Genomic DNA, 18,433 nt, shown 5'->3' on the forward strand with positions numbered 1-18,433 from the left:
TAAATTTATAAATTAATATAATTTATTAAATTTATTTTATAATAAAGATAATTTTATAATATGATTTATGTATATCAAAATATATAAATTTATGAATTTATTTTTATATTTTTTTATGATTAAAATATTTCACATTATTTATTTGCTGCCAATTCCCTTGTGTCTGCTACATGCAAGCCCTTCACGGGCTCGATCACCACCCCTCCCCCCAAAATCTCATAATCTCTAAAGTCTGACCACAGCAGCAATAATACCAAGTCCACCTGCCAACAAGCTGGCTGCATGCATGTCATACGAGTGATCATCTTTTCTGTCATTTCTTCTTTGTTTCTGGTTTGTTGCTTTTTGTATGGCATATTCATACATTTAGTCACGTTGGTTACGGATCTTTGTCATGTCCTTCCTAGTAGAGATGATCAGGGCCACATATGTCTAAATATCTTGGCAAAATCTGAAAAGATATTTCCAGTACTGTCGATCCATTCATCATTGGCAAGGTTGAAATTCATGACATCCACATAAAGGGTGGAATTCTATCCTCGTGGGAAGTATCATCATGTCTAGTACGGTCTAGGATGAGTTGCAATAACATTATTGCACAAACTAAAGCTAATTAATATTGATTGCAGCTAATCAAAAACACACATATATGTATATATTGAAGAGGAAGTTGATGAATAAATCTTATATTATATATATATATATATATATATATATATATATATTTAATTTTAGACACATTTATAAAGATAGAGTAAACCTTTTATTTTGAAAATTTTTTTATAGTATTAGAATTTGTTACAAGATAAATATAGAATTTATACTACTTATCTTGTAATATCAGAACTTACTACAAGATGAATGAAAGATTCACATTCAATGTTTCAAATTTTATACTATACTAGACACTAGTTCGGTATAGAAATTGTACTTATTTTGTACCAATTGTACTAACTGGTATTTCGGCCACTACAAGTTTATTTTTGACACCCAATTCAGATCAGTCTATTTATAATTTATATGTATATATGTATTTATATATAATTTATTCATATATAGATTATTATTTTAGAATATAATTATTATATATTTTTATATATAATTTATTCATATATCGATTATCTCGAAACGGTTTACGAAACGGTATTGGTATCGAAATATTTCATTCTAATGTCTTAACCAGTACGATATTCAAAACATTGCTCACACTACTTATCCCGTAATAAAGATTAGAAAAAATACTGATTTACATGTGAGGGAAGATGTTGAGGAATTAATCTCACATTACTTTTAGACAATGTCTTGAATATATTTATAAATAATGAACAAGTATTTCTTGCTAAACTTTTCTGAGTAAATTAGACCCATAAAATTTTTCATTATATTGTTGTCCAAGGCATTTATTTGGTCTGCCTTTAATTTTGTGGTTCTTTTTAGTACCATGGACCATGCATGTGGTGGTTGTCCCCTTAGGCTAATCTTTTTTGTACCAGCAGTTTTGTGTGTGCCTTGTTACCACACTCTGAAAAAGTGCAACTTAATTCCTCACATGGATTAGAAGCACGTACGATGAAGAATGCACGACACTGGACAGACACGGCATTTTTTTTCACTGCCAACATTGTCTCGATCGAAACCATGTGAGCTTTACACAGAAACTGTGAGCAGTTTTTAGAAGGGGGCCGGATTGAATTAGCTGGCTAGCTAGATCCTTTTTCAATCTTTGGGGACCATGATCGTCCCCATTCTGTCCCCCGGTCTTTGACTCACGGTAAAAGATGAATTTTTTCATCTTCCTTGGAATGAAACAGGGAAGGAATGAATTATTAAATCTAGCGAGAGATGCTTCATTTCAATGAAGGCGTTGCATGTTGGCCTAGTTTAATTAATATATTTGGCAATGATGGCATTAGAAATGCATTCCTTGCAGAGGGTATATTAATATTATGTAAAGAGAAAGAGAAATGTTTTTTTTTTTTCCACCAGTAAATGAGTTTTATTCCTCCTTACTTTTTTTTTTTTAAATAAACCTCATGTATTCATTTGAAAGAATCATCCATTACAGAGTTTGTCTTTCAACAGATCACTCTTTATAATGTCTGGAGCTTCCTCAATCCATATTCTCTCGTAATCTAATTGTAAAGCTGCCCTAGCTAGTATATCAGCCACTGTATTCTTTTCTCTCTTTACAAATCTCACCTCCCACTCATTTCTATTTCTAAGGTATACCTTTATCTCTTGTATGATGTTCCCGTAACTAGACATGTCTTCCTCTTCTCTATTAACTGCATCTATAATCAGTTTCACATCTCCCTCCAATATTACTTTTGTAAAATTCAGGTCTGTACAAATCTCTACTGCCCTCCTTAATGCTAGACTTTCGACTGTTGCTGGTTGATGAAAAAACTCCCTCTGCACATGTTGCTGCTAGAACTTCCCCCTTTTCATCTCTAATAATTATCCCAAAACCAACTTTCTTATTTCTCAAATCGACTGCTGCATCCCAGTTAGTTTTGACATAATTCTCCCTTGGCACCTCCCAGTTCTGACCCTGCCTTGCACCCGAAACTGTACTATTGCCCCTCTTTAGCAACTGGTTTGCAGCTTGATACTCCTGTAGTGTTTCCATTGAAGATCTAATCACACCCATGGGGTTTCTAAACTTATTTTCAAAAATTGACTCGTTTCTCCTCAGCCATAGGGCCCTCATAGTTGCTGCTGTCAACTCCAACTCAGTTCCTGTAAGTTTTTCTTTCATCCTACCCCACAAACTTAGGAGGTCATCTTCTGCTACTTGCCACTTCTGCAGAGGACTTGTCATTCTTGACCATACATCATTGGCTGCCAGGCACTTCCATAGGAGATGCATGACTGTCTCATTTTCTGACTGACATATGGGGCATATTGGATCATCCAAAATTTCCTCTTGAAAAGGTTCCATCTTGTGGCTAACAACTCGTTGCCTGCTTTCCACATAAAAGTTTTAACTTTCCCCGGTACATTAAGGTCCCATATACTCTTCCATCTGCCATCATGCTTGCTTCACTCTGATGTTTCACCTAGGGCTGCCTTCTTCCTATTTACCTCCACCAAATAATCACTTTTTACTGAGAATGACCCCTTCTCTGATGGGCCCCAAATCAGCTTATCCTCTACATTCACCCCACTCAGCGGGATGCTGCAAATCTGCTCCACCTCTTCTTGTGAGAAGATACTCTTGATTAGATCTACATTCCATCCGTGGTTTTGGAGGTTGATGAGTTCTTTAACCTTTGCATTTGCTTCCAAGATCCTTATTGGGGATTGCACTTGGTATGAGACAGGTTTAGACAACCATTTGTGCCCCCATATGTTGATACTGTACCCATTTCTCACTCTCCACTTCAACCCTGCAGTCAACAGTCCCATTGCACCCCTCACACTCCTCCAAATTAATGATGGTTTGGTTCCCAACTTAGACTCCAGAAAACTACTTGTTTTAAAGTATTTTTTCTTGAATATCACTGTCACCAAACTCTTAGGATTCGTTATGAATCTCCAGCCTTGTTTGGCTAACAAGGCCATGTTAAAGCACTCCAAGTCTCTGAATCCTAAACCTTCATTCCCTTTCTGTTTTTCCATTTTTTCCCAACTTCTCCACTGCATACAGCTTCTTTTTTGATTATATCCCCATCAAAACTTTGCAAACATGCTGTTCAGATCCTGACAAAGGTTCTTAGGAAGCTTGAAAACACTCATTGTATATGTTGGGATTGCTTGTAACATTGTTTTTATCATTATTTCCTTTCCTGCACCAGACAAATAGCCATTTTTCCAGTTGTTGATTCTTTGCCACATTCTCTCATTGATGCACTTAAAGGTGTTGTATTTTGATCTACCTACCATGGTAGGTAGACCCAAATACCTTTCAAAGTTACCCCTCATGGTTGCTCCCCCTGCTGCTAGCACATCCCTTTTGTCTTCTGTTTTAGTGTTGGAACTGAAGAATATTGCTGTCTTATCTCTATTCAGAAACTGACCGGAAGCCTTTTCATATCTGCTTAGAATTCTTTGAATTTTCAACCATTCGTCCAATCTGGCCCTCCCAAACAACATGCAATCGTCCACAAACAGTAGATGATTTATCCTTGTACCTCCTCTTGCCACAGCCACCCCCTTGTTTCTCCCTTGTGATCTGAGTTATTAAGCATGGAGCTTAATCCCTCTGCACACAAAATGAACAGATAAGGCGACAAAGGGTCGCCTTGTCTTAGACCCCTTGCTGGAACAAATCTTTCTCCTGGCTTGCCATTTAACAGGACAGCATATGACACCGTAGTTACACACAACATAATCTTTTCAATCCATTTACTGCAGAAGCCCATTTTTCCCATGATTTTTTCTAGGAAAATCCATTCTATTCTGTCATAGGCTTTAGACATGTCTATCTTTATAGCCATACTTCCATGTACTCCTTTTTTCCTAACTTTCATGGAGTGCATTACTTCATATGCTACCATAATGTTGTCAGATATCAATCTCCTAGACATGAAAGCACTTTGGTTAGGAGATATAATATCATTTAAAACATTCTTCAACCTATTGGCCAGCATCTTTGAAATGATTTTATAAAGGACATTACACAAGCTGATTGGTTTGTATTCATTTGTGTACTTAGGATTCTTTAATTTGGGAATAAGAGCTATGTGAGTAAAATTAACAGCCGGGTTAAAGTCATTACCATTCAGGTAGGACAGCACTGCTGAACTCACCTCATCTCCTACGGTCCTCCAATGGTTTTGATAAAAGCAAGCCCCGAATCCATCCGAGCCTGGAGATTTATAGGGAGCCATCTGATTTATTGCCATTTCAACTTCTGTTCTGGTATAAGGCCTAGTCAACTTCTCATTCATCCCACTTGTCACTCTTGGTTCGAGATCCCTTAAGCAGTCCTCAATATCTGCTGTGTGTGGCTGGCTAGATGTAAAGATATTTTCAAAGTGGGTCCTGAAGGCACCTTCTACTTCATCTGGCTTTGTGAAGAAATTATTTTGATCATCTATCACTTGTGTGATCTGGTTCTTTTTTCTTCTCTGACTTGCACACACGTGAAAGAACTTTGTGTTCCTATCCCCATACTGATACCAGTTCCTCTTCGCCCTTTGTCTCAATTTCAAATCTTCCTTATCAAGTAAAACTCCTATCTCCTCCTGAAGCTTTTTGATCTGACCTGCATTGTACCCATTCTCTTCAGCTTGTAGTCTATTTAACATTTCAGTTTTTTCTCCCAATTCTTTACCTCTTTCTACTTCTAAGTGTCTACTCCACCTGCTAAGAGCTCCTCTGCTTCCTTCTATTAACCTTTGCCCTCCTTCCATACTCATTCTGTTTTATCTTAAGTTTTGCCATGCTCTCTTTAAGACAACTTCACACTCTTCTTCAAGCGCCCAACTAGCTTCATATCTAAACTGTCTACTCCCTTTCCACCCCCTTTTATCAACCTGTTTTGTACTTAGCATTATGGGTTTGTGGTCAGAACTCCTTGCAGCTAAAACTTCCACTTCATTACCTTGGTACATTTCTGACCATTTACTATTAGCTACAACCCTATCCAACCTTTCTTTAATGAAAGTATTATCTTCATGTTTGTTACTCCACGTATACTTATCCCCCCTCCAACCCAAATCAAATAGACCTCCACTTTCTAAGGCCCCCCTGAAGCTGTCCATCAACCTTTCTTGTCTTAAACAGCCTCCTATTTTTTCACTTTGAGATAGGATCTCATTGAAATCCCCTAATACACACCATCCTAGATTTTCTTCTGGTTTCAAACTTGTAAGCAACCTCCATGCCTCTTCCCTTTTGTTTGCCTCAGGTTCACCATAAAATCCAATAAGTAACCATTTCCTCTTCCCCTCCTCTACTGTAATCCATGCACTGATATGTCTTAATGAGTAATTCAGCACTTCTACATTAGTATCACAGTCCCACATTAATGCTAAACCCCCCTTTCTTCCAACTGGTTCAACTGTAAAACAGCCATCAAACTTAAGTCTTCTCTTCACTCTACCACATCTATCTGAATTTATCTTAGTCTCCATCAAGAAGACTATGTTGGGTCTCTTCTCCTTCGCCATATAACAAAGGTCTTGAACTGTTCGAGGGTTCCCAAGCCCTCGACAGTTCCAGCTTAGAGTTTTCATGGGGATTGGCGGGGCTGTGCAACAGCCTCTGCCACTTCTTCATTAACTGTTTTTTAGCCTTCCCCTAAGTTTCTTTTCAGTTTTTTCAACCCCACCTTTTCATCCCCCCTTCCCTCCTCCTCCCTCTTATTTCTCTTCCCGGCCTTTAGAAAACTAGAATTGGGAATATCTTTCCCTTTGTTTCTTGCCCTCCTCTTCCATGATCCCCTCCTCTGAGCCCCAATTAAGATTTCCCCATCCATTGTATCCTCTACCTCCTCTACTTGCCCCACACTTTCCCGATCACCCTCTCTCTCTCCCTTGTTTCTATCCTCCCCTTAAAACCATCCCATCCCGATCGTTCAAAACCCCCCTCTGCCTCTACCATAACTCCTCACATATTGCACAACTGTTTATCTCCCAAGCCTTCAGATCCTTACGCCCTTAGTGTCATGTTCCCCATTACTCCCTCTTCTATTCTTTCTCCTCTTTTTCCACCTCCCCCTCATCCTTATCCTCCCCCGATTCAGATTGTACCTCACCCCCTGCTCCCCACTTACTCCCCTGCCCTCTAAACCTTCTGAATTAGGCTCTCCCCATCCTCCTTTTTTAGTATCTTCAGAATAACCCACACCCCCATTCTCAACTCTTTTGATTCTTGGTCCCGCCTTCAACCAAGCCCCATATTGATTGGGACCCTCTGTTTCACCCTTACACCCCCGGTTCCCATGATCAATACATCCACATACAAAACACATTCTCGGTAGCTTCTCGTACCTTAAAAGACCCAAAGCCTTTCCCCTTTAATACAGATTGTTCTCCCTCTTGCCAAAGGCTTTGTCAGATCCACTTCAATGCTAACCTTTAAACATCTACCCCAACCATAGCCGTCACCCATCACATCTACTTCTTCCACCCTACCTATAGACTCCCCTATCAGTTTTCCCCTCCCCTCATTCATGCAAGCTAACGGAAGGTTGTACATCTGAACCCACATTTTTTCTTTGCTAAAATCCATTTTATGCGATGGCTTTAAACCATCATAGAGTTTCATAACCAATAGATGGTTGTCAAACAACCACGGCCTACCCTCCCAAACCCGTATTTTATCCGCTAGGTTTGCAAAAGTAATTACAAAGGTATTGGGGCATACCTCCAGAAATTTGGCTCGCCTGCTGATCCTCCAGATTTTCGCCAGAGTTGATTCAATCACCTCTTGGCTTATGCTCCTCTCGATACAGACCCTTCCGACCAGGCTTCTCTCTTCTTTTTCGAACAGGTCATCGGGCAGCTCATCCTCAATCTCAATCCCTTGCCCTTCTTCCTCTGTAAGCCGCATTCTCCTCCAATTTTCTTCCAGTTCATTCATCGTTCTTCTCCGGACAATCTCTCGGCACTGCTTCCACCGATGCCCTCTTTTCTCCCGCCCGAAACACTAACTCCCTCTGCCACACAACTCTGTCTCCACCGCTACACTCTCCTTCCGTCGTAACCTGCAACCTAGCCACTATCTCACTCTGCCCACACTGCTCTGCCTCCACCGCATCGCACTCCTTTTGTCACTAGCTATCCCCTCTCTCATCCACTACCCACGCCGCGGCTGACCACTATTCGATTAGAATATTAGTGGTCCCCCCGAAAAGAACTTCACCCCCCTTTTACCCTTTAGAGAGAAAAGGGAGAGAAGAATTTATTATTTCCTCCTTACTTAAGGTGGAGGGAAAAACCTTATTACAAAGGACTCCATGCAAATAATGAAAACATATAAAGAACAAAGAATAGACAACATTATAACCTTCCAACTATGACAAAAAATAAACAGCCAAATTACATTCCCTTCCTGATATACAGAATGCCCATCTCATCAATACGAATCAATCCCCGAAGACTAACAGGGATATAATCAGCTGACTACCATGAAGCATTGTACTCCTCTGAACCCAATCTTACAAGGTAATTTGTAAGAGAATTTCCTTCTCTATAAACATGTTGAATGGTGAATGTCATGCCTCGTAGCAGAAGCAACAATTCATCCCAATAATTTGGTATTAAACAGGGCAAAAAGTCCTTTTGATCTAGTTCACCACCATGCTAGAATCCAATTCCATCTCCACTTGCGAGAAACCCAACTGGCAAAGATGTCTCACACCAGGAAGCAGTGCCATGAACTCTGCAACATTATTGGAGTCGTGACCAATAAAATCAAAAAAAAGCATATACCCGATTGCCTAAGTGGTTCCTAATGAGTCCATCGACCCTTGCTTTACCTGGATTACTTCTACTACTCCCATCAACATATAACTTAACCCAACCCTCCTTTGGTCTCTGCCATTTCACAATCTATCACTGCTTGCTTCTTCTCTCTTTATTAATCACTTGCAGGTCCTTTAGGATTTGTTCATCAGGCCAGGACAAAGGCCTATTGGCAATGATTTTCTCACTTAGCTTAATAATTCAAAATTCATACTTTGCCAAACCTCCTATACCTTTTCACATTTACCTTCCATCTAAGCTTTGCACTGTTGAGACCAAAGCTTCCATGTGGCAAATGATGGTATAATACCCATCAGCTACCCTTTGTTGATGATTTAGATGCTCGATGAAATCAAACTTGAATTGTTTCTTTCCATGTGACATAGTGGGGTCGAAGCAAGCCAATACGAACTACATAGAGTGACCATATCTTCTGAGCCAACTCTCTTGTAGCCAAAACATGGTCTAAGTCCTCTTAAGCCCCTTGCTCACAACAATTGCATTTAGAAACAAGTGGAATATCAGTTCTACATACTTTATTATCCACAATTGCATTTAGAAACAAGTGGAATGCTAGTTCTACATATTCTATTATCCACACTAAGAGCATAATGGAAACTTTTTCACATAATGTTCACCATATTTTTTGGAATAATAGGATGCCACACCCAGTCCACCCAACAAACTTTCAGTGCCCTTACTCTTATACATTCCCAAGCACTTTTTGTGTTGAACTTGCCATCTTCTTTTGCTATCCAGATCAGCATGTCAATCTCTTCCTTTTTGCTACTCATTTATCTTATAATCTCTTCTACCTTTTGAGTACCCACTAGCTTAACCAATAGCTTCATATCCCACCCTTTCTTCAAATGACAATCTTTCACTTTAAGCATAGGATGGGAGATGTTATGAATAACACCAAGAAGTTCCTTACCGAACCATTCATCATACCAAAATGAAATCTCCCTGCTTTTGGCCTCCATTTCGAATTTTCCACCATCCCCGGAAGGCACTTTAGAATATTTTTCTAGAAACGTGACCCTTTGCTCCTATCTATTAAAGAAATGTGACTTCTTTTAACATATTTGGCCTAAAAGAAATTAGACCATAAGTAGTTTTTCGTTAAAAGCTTCCATACAAGCTTCATATGAAGTGTCTTTTCCACATGTAGTAGATTCTTAAAGCCAATTCCTCCTTGAATCGGTATGCACATTGATTCCTAGGCCTTCCAATGTTTTTTTGGTCTTCCTTCTTTATAACCCCAACAGAAATTACTCATGTACTGAGGGTCTGAATGCTGATTTTGAAACTTGTAAAACAGATAAAATGTGAATAGGAATATTCCCAAGAACATGTTTAAGTAATAACATTCTAGCCCCTCCTGAGAGTATCCTTGCTTGCCATCCATCAATCTCACAAAAGTAAACTCACAAATTGACATATTTTGATGTGGTACGTTAGATTGTAAAACTATTTTTGTTGTCAAGTATATCTAATATATCATATGAAGTTACGTTAGTTTTTTAGTCTATTTTTATGATATTTTTTTTGTAACTATAACACTTTTCTTATATATATAAATTGCGACATTTTTCGTTGCTATTTTGGTCTACCACTTTAATCAATTTCATTTTATTGTTATTTTTTTTAAGATTTTCATGTTTTTTGGATAAAATGCATACTATTAGGGAGGATAAAAGAAATTGACTCGTTTCAATGAAATAAGATCAGATTAGATGAAAGTTAAAAATTAAATAAAATATTGTTAAAATATAATTTTTTAATATATTTTTTATTTTAGAATTTAAAAAAATTAAATTATTTATTATATTTTACTTGAAAATTTAAAAAAATTGTAATTATTAGATAAAATGAAATTAGATGCATGGTTTGTAAAACAAACAAACAAGAGTATTGCTGGTTGCTGCCTGTGGAAGACAAAATTTCGATTGACCATTCAAAGCATTCAAAGTTAATTATAATGCGTAATGCAATATTTTGTGTTGTGTTGATAGTGTCACGGCTCACGCCCAACACCTTAATTAATGCGCCTTGTCGGGCGGCCGTAGGGGACTAGTGCTTCGAGGGATTGTTTTAATTGGCCATTTCAAGCATGTTAATCATATCCTTTTCCGACAATTGGGACATACATTTCGGGGATGGAAATCTTCAACTTCATGAATTATGAAACCTCGTAACACTTTCTTATTTTAAATTAATAGAATTTATCCATATAATACTCCCATCTTGTAAGATGTTAATATTAAGGATATATATTTCGAGAGTACTTAATACTTATTATTTTTATAAATATAACAAATGCTATCGAGTGTTTGTGTCGATCTATTCATGGTGTTTGGACCGACAAAAACTAATTGATTAAGAGAAATATTTTAATTATAAAAAAGATCTTATAAAAATAGATTCACAAATTGATGTGACTTAATATAATAAGTTAGATTGTAAAACTACTTTTATTGTAAAATAGATATGTAATATATGTATGAAATCATGTTAGTTTGTGAGTCTATTTTTAGAAAAATGATATTTGTAATCTTGAAGTGTGCAGTCCTTACGTACTTTCTTTTAAAAAATTTGATAAATTTAAGATTCACATGAAATAATTATTTTTTTAATAGTTGAATCTTAACTATGAAACACATCACCATTTCATTTTACATTTAAAGATATAATACATGCTAGTTTTGATCATTTGCAATGCAAAGTGTAAAACACAGTACTAATATTTTGAAGGTTAAAATATAATTTTCTATGTGTAATTTAATAATTTATGGTGCAAATTAAGTATAAATCATGCATGTACCATTTGTTGGTTAAAAGGGTTATATATGCAGTGATCTATGTTTATGATGCAGCATATATGTAATTTGGATGTGTAGATTGGTCAAAGCATAGCTAATGTGCAACCATCACATGTATGATAATTGAAAATAACAATAATGATGTTGGATTGATGACATCCTTGTGATCTTGAACATGTCGAACGAATTATGGTAGGTAGTTACTTGGGTGTGTTGTCCATGTTCCTTGCATATCATGCTGCCTCCTATCGTTAACATCATATGATGAGATAGTCACAGACACACATATCCCATATTATACGTAGTCGCTAATATTTAATCTACCATTTAATCTTCCGTTGACTGGACTCTGTTTTTGTTAGGCTTATTTATTGGTATGAAATATGATTTATATAGCACTTTTCATAACCAGTAATGATAGATATGATTATAGATCGTGTAAGTACCGTGCACTTCTTTTAAAAAAATATAAGATCTATCATTAAAAAATAATTTTTTTTTATATAAATCTCATATTTATACTTATATTTTTTCAAAATGAGTACGTGACACTTCCGTAATATTTTCGTGAAAATTTTTATAAAAATATGTTGTGTGTATCATTACTTCATTGGTATATATGCCATTCCCATCATAATACTTTCCACGGTCTCAAAATTCCTTTCCCTTTATTTTTCTCTCTTTCCCACAAGATTCCAAATACTTTGCCTAACTTCAATTCGAGAAAACGAGCCCCACCATACTTTTCACGATCTTAACATTCCGTTTTAATCCCAGATTGCGCATTTGCCTAACCTTAGACCGTGAAGATAAGTCCTAACAAAGTTGAATGAGTGACTGACTAGTATATATGGATGCTAGATGCATAATCTCTTGATTCCTAAACTTCCTCCATTCATGCTATGATAAATTTTACCGTTTAGTCGATAATTTTGATGATCGAGTTGATAGATTCAATTCTTGAATATAAGTTTTAGAGTTTTGTTCTGTAAAAGTAAAATTGCGTACTAATTTACGTACTAATATTTATTCTTTTATATTCAAAATTTAAATTAATATTATTTTTAATAAAATTTATTTTTTAATCAATTATATTAAATTGATATATATATTAATGTACAGTTATACTTGTAACGAGATTTTTCTAAAATTTTGTATTTGTTTGGTGATAGTGATAATATCTTAAAAGAGATTGGGCGACGAGGATTTTGATGGTGTTTTGGAAGAGAAGACCTTGAACAAAAAAATTATTAAAATCAACCCAGTGTTACACTTGATATATTTTGTAGGCCGTGTGTCACTGTGCAATTGGTGGGTGCTCGGCAATAAATAACCATATGTTTTATCCTTTAATTGCACAATTACACTACTATTACCTTACCAAAGGCGTCGATTTATAGGTCATGAGACAAATGAGACTAGGTGTTGGAAGGAAAATTGTACTTTATATGGCACTTTGGTAGTATCCATGTGGTTTATCAGGTTATTATTGGTCGGGTATTCGGGTCGGAGTTCACACTTAAAAAACCATTCATTTTAGTAGTTCAATTTGATAGGGTAAAGTCTTTGTTGGTCTTTCATTTTGACTCTTTGTCAATCATTTGGACCATTGTGCAAAGATTTGAACTTTGCACAGGAAAAGAGCACCCATTAAACACGGAGCTTTGAAGGAGTAGGGAAGCTTCTCCAAGTCCAAAGGGCAGGCACGGCAGGGTGTCATCGAAAGTTTGAAGTCTTTTAGATTATGTGCATCTCTCTCTCTCCCTCTCCCTCTCCCTCCCTCCTAGTACTAACTTATTGGTTTAGATAAACAATACTAAAATACTGGGGACAAAGTTTTGGCATCTAGCGTAAGCATTACCTTATTAAAGACGCGGATTTAGACCAGTCTGTCTTTCCTTTTCATGTTTTTTGGGTAAAGGATATTTCTTTGTGTTCTCGACATAAATCTTTTTTGTATTACTTTGCTGCATGGCTGGAAGGCTGTATGTACCCTATAAAGTTTGCACGAGGATTCCATTGGTTCCTCTCTTTCTCTCTCACTTCGTTAATTCTATGCCATTCAGATTCTGGAGATTTCCATATATACTCTCTCTCTCTGTCTCTCTCTCTCTCTCCCTCGTCCCTAGTCTCGAATCTAGTGGCTGTGTGACTGATAAAAAAATGGTTCTGTGAATCAACCCATTTACACAAAGATTGAGATGACCGATTATAAATAGGTGAGTTTTTCTTTCTTTATTATTATTATTATTATTATTTTTTCTTTTAGAAATAAAATATTGGATTTTGTTTCATGAATTCGTTGTGTTTGGTTATATATATTGTTGGGGTGCTTTATTGGATTATAAATATCCGTGCTTTTTTCATGCTTTTCTTGTTTTAATAATATATATGCGGTTTTTAGAGAGTCTGGAGATGACATAGCATCCTAATGCTATACGGCAATGTTTTCTCACCCTATCTGACTCACTTTCAGTAACATCTTCGTGCAATGTGTTTGGTGTTTGAGCTGAGTGATGTGCTCTTAAGAATTTGGGACTGGAGGTACAAGAGAGCCTTGTTTCTTGCACCAGTCACTGCTGTGGCTGCTGATGCCTCCTCGTTTTTTATTTTGTGAAAATCAGTTCTCAGATTTCTGGGCTTTAATAAGCAAGAAACGGTGGTAGACCCCATTTTCTTGCCTCTTGCAATTCTGTGGATCCCAGCATCTGAGTTATCTTTTTCCTCTTTGCCCAACCGTTATTTCGTTTTATGTTTTATTTGAGTTGTCTTCTACAGATGCTTATTCTTTTAATATATTCGTTGAGTCGAATTATTTTGTACTGTAGTTGAAATATTATTACTCTTGACTTGGACCGAATGGTGTTCTTCGTACCTAATTTGGGGAATATTCAGAGTTTTGTGTGGCTTATTGATGTCTTAATTCACCTAAACCAAAATGTAGGGGACAAATTTTCTGAGGAAAACCTCGGTGCTCGTAGATTTGGTATCGAAGGTTGAGTTGTAGAGAGGTCGTATGCCTGGGAACAAGTACAACGGTAGTTCAAACCATTTTCCAAGTCGTGTAGAGCGGCTCTTGAGAGAAAGAGAGCAAAGGAGAAGCAGGGCTTCTTATTCGAATGAGGTAACTGATAATAATCGGGGGAATGAATCATTTGAGCATGGCCTCCGCTCAAGAGAAGATGAGAACAGGGGAGTTTCCTATGAGAACGGGGCACTTCCCTATGTTGAACAATCCTCACAGGGGGCTGCAGCTTCAAGGCTGCTTCCTGACGAGGTATATGAAAGGCAAGACGGGAAACCTTTCAGACAACGACTCTTGGTGGTGGCTAACAGGCTGCCAGTGTCTGCAGTTAGGAGAGGTGAAGACTCGTGGTCTTTGGAGATAAGTGCTGGCGGTTTAGTCACTGCTCTTCTAGGTAAATGGTGGCTGGACTCTTATAGTGTTTGGTTCAATTTATTATCTTCAATAGTTTACAGATATATTTGGCTGGTTTACAGAGTCACAGTTTTCTCTTAATTTAGAATATATTCTTAGTTTGGCCTTCTCATCCAAAAATAGGAAACTAATGCATTCTGGATTATTTTTTCAAAGGTGTGAAGGAGTTTGAGGCACGATGGATTGGTTGGGCTGGTGTAAATGTTCCAGATGATGTTGGACAGAAGGCACTCACTAAAGCTTTGGCTGAAAAGGTACATATTTCTGTGTGCACACGCTTTTTTTTTTTTTCGGTGTTGATCTTCTGTAGTTGTGCATTATTTCAGCTTTGTTTCATTAAGGGCTTACATGTAAAGTTTGGTTTACGTTTCATGTTATGGTAACTTTTTAGTCCTGCTGATGCTTTGTACTGCATATTGCAGAGGTGTATCCCTGTATTCCTTGATGAGGAGATTGTCCATCAATATTACAATGGCTATTGCAACAACATTTTGTGGCCACTTTTTCATTACCTAGGCCTTCCACAAGAAGATCGACTTGCCACAACACGAAGCTTCCAATCTCAATTTGCTGCATATAAGAAGGCAAATCAAATGTTTGCTGACGTGGTAAACAAGCACTATGAAGAGGGGGATGTCGTTTGGTGCCATGATTACCATCTAATGTTTCTCCCCAAATGTTTAAAGGAATATAACAGTGATATGAAGGTTGGTTGGTTTCTCCACACCCCATTTCCCTCGTCAGAGATTCATAGGACGCTGCCATCTCGATCAGAGCTACTGCGTTCAGTTCTTGCTGCTGATTTAGTTGGGTAATATTTTCTTGCATTCTGCACCAGTATTCCACACTATGATATAGATTTTAACTTACTTTATATGGTTGACAAGTGGTCCCACTGGAAATTTGGCACATCTTTTTAAAATTTTGAACTTGGTATTCTTTATATCTAATTTTCCTCGAGAAAGTGTCTAGTTTCCACTGACAAATGTTTTTCATGTGCTATTAGTTCAATTTGCTGTGTGTTTCTTTCTTGTGTGCCTGCAAGCTTCTGCATTTTTATCTTTATTTATTTATTTATTTTTTATTATTGAAAGTAAATATATAATTAAAATTCTTGATGTATGATTTATGGGGAGGAAATGATTTTCAAATCTTAGACATCAGGAGGATAGAATCCGATCACGATTCTCTCAAAACCACTAAGTTCACCAAGTTAATCTTGTAGTTGAAGTTGTGGGAATTTCGGTTGGAGTATACCGTGTCAGCTCCAACTTTGCTGCATCCACTTGGCCTCTTATATTTTTGCGGGTCTAGTTTCACTTTAACACAGAGTGGAAGCAGCAAAAGCTTCACCGGTATTGCAATTAATTTCTGTGAATTTTAGAGATTGACTGGCTGCATCTTTCCTATTCATCTACATGCAGATTAAGCGTGGTGACTCTTTCTTTCTTGATTCAATATCTGAGTTTTTTAATAGGCTGAGATTCTAAGGGTTTCCACAGAAATGTATGTCTTAGGCCTGATTATTTCTTAGGTCAGATGAATGTCATTTGAAAATAGCTGGATAAAATTGTTCAGCCATGAGAAAAAAAGAAGAAGATAGATTGGTCTTTTGACGTAGCATCACTTTAGTAAGTGCTTTTTTGTTAGATTTTGAGATTCAGGCGTTAGAATGTTTTCTTTTTGTTATTTCACATATTCTTTAATCTCATCTGCACATAAAATTAGCAGGATCTCTATCCTATTTATGTTTGCATCAAATCTTTTTGATCTGCTTGTATCTTGATATTTTAAGATTATTTTTCTCAGTTTTCACACCTATGATTATGCACGGCATTTTGTTAGTGCTTGTACCCGTATTCTCGGTCTTGAGGGTACACCTGAAGGAGTTGAAGATCAAGGGAGGCTAACTCGAGTTGCTGCTGTATGCTTCTGTATTTCATTCATCAAAGTTCTTTATTTTTGCTACTCAAATTTTTAGCTCTTTCAGTATTAAACATGTTCTAAACTTGAAATACTAATAAGTATTTATTTTTTCTTCAGTTTCCAATTGGAATAGATTCAGAAAGGTTTATACGTGCACTAGATACCCATCCAGTTCAGGAACACATCAGAGAATTGACGGAAAGATTTAAAGGCCGAAAGGTATTTGTCTTGTGTTTACATTGATGCAAAACTAAAATTAAGTCAATCATACTTGTAAGTTAATTCAAGTTAATCATACTTGTAAGCTAATTCTACCAATTCATATCTGATATCATACGTGGTGTAAAGAATATGCCTGCAATTCGATTTGCATTACAGAATTTATCCAATTTCTAGTTATGGCCATGCATTGAATCACTTAATAATGTTACCTAGTGATCTTGGTTCCACTATGTTTCTTGTTATGGAATATCCATAACAAGATTAATTTTTAAGTGATGATCTCATCCTTTAGCACCAATTCTATCCAAGTAGTGCTTGGAAAAAGCCCAATGCATATTCTTCTAAGAGCTTTTTTTCCCAAACCGCACAACTCCCCCTCCACATGGGGAAGGCCACCTTGTGCCAAACCACCCACTTGGGCCTATATGTGAGGAGATTACCAAACTTGCAATCGAACTATGCATTTCCTGGTTCCGACTTTTAAAACACGGGTTCTTTTAATGTTTTTGGCAATATCCAACCAAAATACTAGTCCAATTATTAGTGGTTCCATTTCAAATATGAGACTTAGATGTTATTAAAAAAACCTTTCACATTCAAGCCGAAAATTAAAAACAAAAAACCAAAAATTAAATTTCTTTCTCCTCTTTGTTTTTGTGTATATTAGCATCAATTAACAAGTGATGCATCGTAGTTTCTGTTGGCGGAGTCTTTGACAGAAATATGTTTCTCAAACACTTGTGTACAAAAATTATCTGTTTCTCAAAGAAAAGGTTCTTTCCATGTAGAAGTTACATTTCTTTTAACTTACACCCAGTCATCTAATTTGTAAATATATTTTTTATGACATAACAGGTCATGTTAGGTGTTGATCGTCTTGATATGATCAAAGGGATTCCTCAAAAGATATTAGCATTTGAAAAATTTCTGGAGGAAAACTCAAGTTGGCGTGATAGAGTAGTCTTGCTGCAAATTGCCGTGCCAACAAGAACAGATGTTCCAGAGTGTACGTTCCTTTCTCAACATGCTCTGTCTTTCCTGTTGCCTCCTACTAGTCTTGATTGTTTGTAATATATGCTAATCTTGAGAATTTATTCTCAAGATGGATGAGGTGAATATGTTTAGGGTGCTACTTAGTGCAATAATAAAGCCTCACAAGGTCAATGAGAAGGATAACAGTCTCAAATTCAGAGTTTGAGCATGGCAGCCATGCCATGGAAAGACGAAGTATTGAGGGCCATTAGTTTCATGTCAATGCATGTGTTGTTAGATGACTTTATACTTTCAATAGCTTTTCTTAGATGCATTTACCATGAACTTTGGTTATAGTACTAGTAGACCTGTTCTAATTGTTGTGTAAGAACAATTAGAATCCGGTTGCTATGGTGTCAACTTTGGTTATATATGAGTTGGCAATATTTGCAGTTACTGCAATAGTGTCAACTTCTCTAATCTCATCTCTATTTGCAGTTTTGCACCAGGTCTGATTGCTTTTATCCCAAATGAAACTGCACCTTTTTTCCCTCGTTCAATTTGAGACTCTCTTTTTTTTCCTGAAAATGTACTAAGTTCATATATAGAGCGACATGGGGCTTGAATTTGGTGTCTTT

At 36.8% G+C, this 18,433-nt stretch overlaps 3 protein-coding genes across 4 annotated transcripts in view; 1 reads left to right on the forward strand and 2 right to left on the reverse strand.

Annotated features, from left to right (window-relative positions):
* LOC122281112 (alpha,alpha-trehalose-phosphate synthase [UDP-forming] 1) overlaps nt 1–18,433 on the forward strand; it is a 38,116-nt gene that overhangs the window by 5,270 nt on the left and 14,413 nt on the right. For both annotated transcript variants that reach the window (XM_043092382.1, XM_043092381.1), the window contains exons 2-7: nt 14,181–14,655; nt 14,832–14,929; nt 15,098–15,486; nt 16,485–16,599; nt 16,719–16,820; nt 17,679–17,829. In XM_043092382.1, the coding sequence (XP_042948316.1) occupies nt 14,253–14,655; nt 14,832–14,929; nt 15,098–15,486; nt 16,485–16,599; nt 16,719–16,820; nt 17,679–17,829 (1,258 nt within the window). In that variant the 5' untranslated portion in view covers nt 14,181–14,252. The remainder of the gene's footprint in view (nt 1–14,180; nt 14,656–14,831; nt 14,930–15,097; nt 15,487–16,484; nt 16,600–16,718; nt 16,821–17,678; nt 17,830–18,433) is intronic.
* On the reverse strand, nt 2,282–2,941 carry LOC122282483. Its single transcript, XM_043094432.1, has one exon. The coding sequence runs from the start codon at nt 2,939–2,941 to the stop codon at nt 2,282–2,284; it is 660 nt and encodes a 219-aa protein (XP_042950366.1).
* On the reverse strand, nt 3,673–4,095 carry LOC122282484. The gene has a single exon (XM_043094433.1). The coding sequence runs from the start codon at nt 4,093–4,095 to the stop codon at nt 3,673–3,675; it is 423 nt and encodes a 140-aa protein (XP_042950367.1).

Source organism: Carya illinoinensis, chromosome 11, assembly GCF_018687715.1.
Source record: "Carya illinoinensis cultivar Pawnee chromosome 11, C.illinoinensisPawnee_v1, whole genome shotgun sequence".
Classification (NCBI taxonomy): Eukaryota; Viridiplantae; Streptophyta; class Magnoliopsida; order Fagales; family Juglandaceae; genus Carya; species Carya illinoinensis.

Coding starts and splice junctions, on each gene's coding strand:
- LOC122282483 (XM_043094432.1), bottom strand. CDS start 2,941: ATGGAACCTTTTCAAGAGGAAATTTTGGATGATCCAATATGCCCCATA.
- LOC122282484 (XM_043094433.1), bottom strand. CDS start 4,095: ATGTTGTTTGGGAGGGCCAGATTGGACGAATGGTTGAAAATTCAAAGA.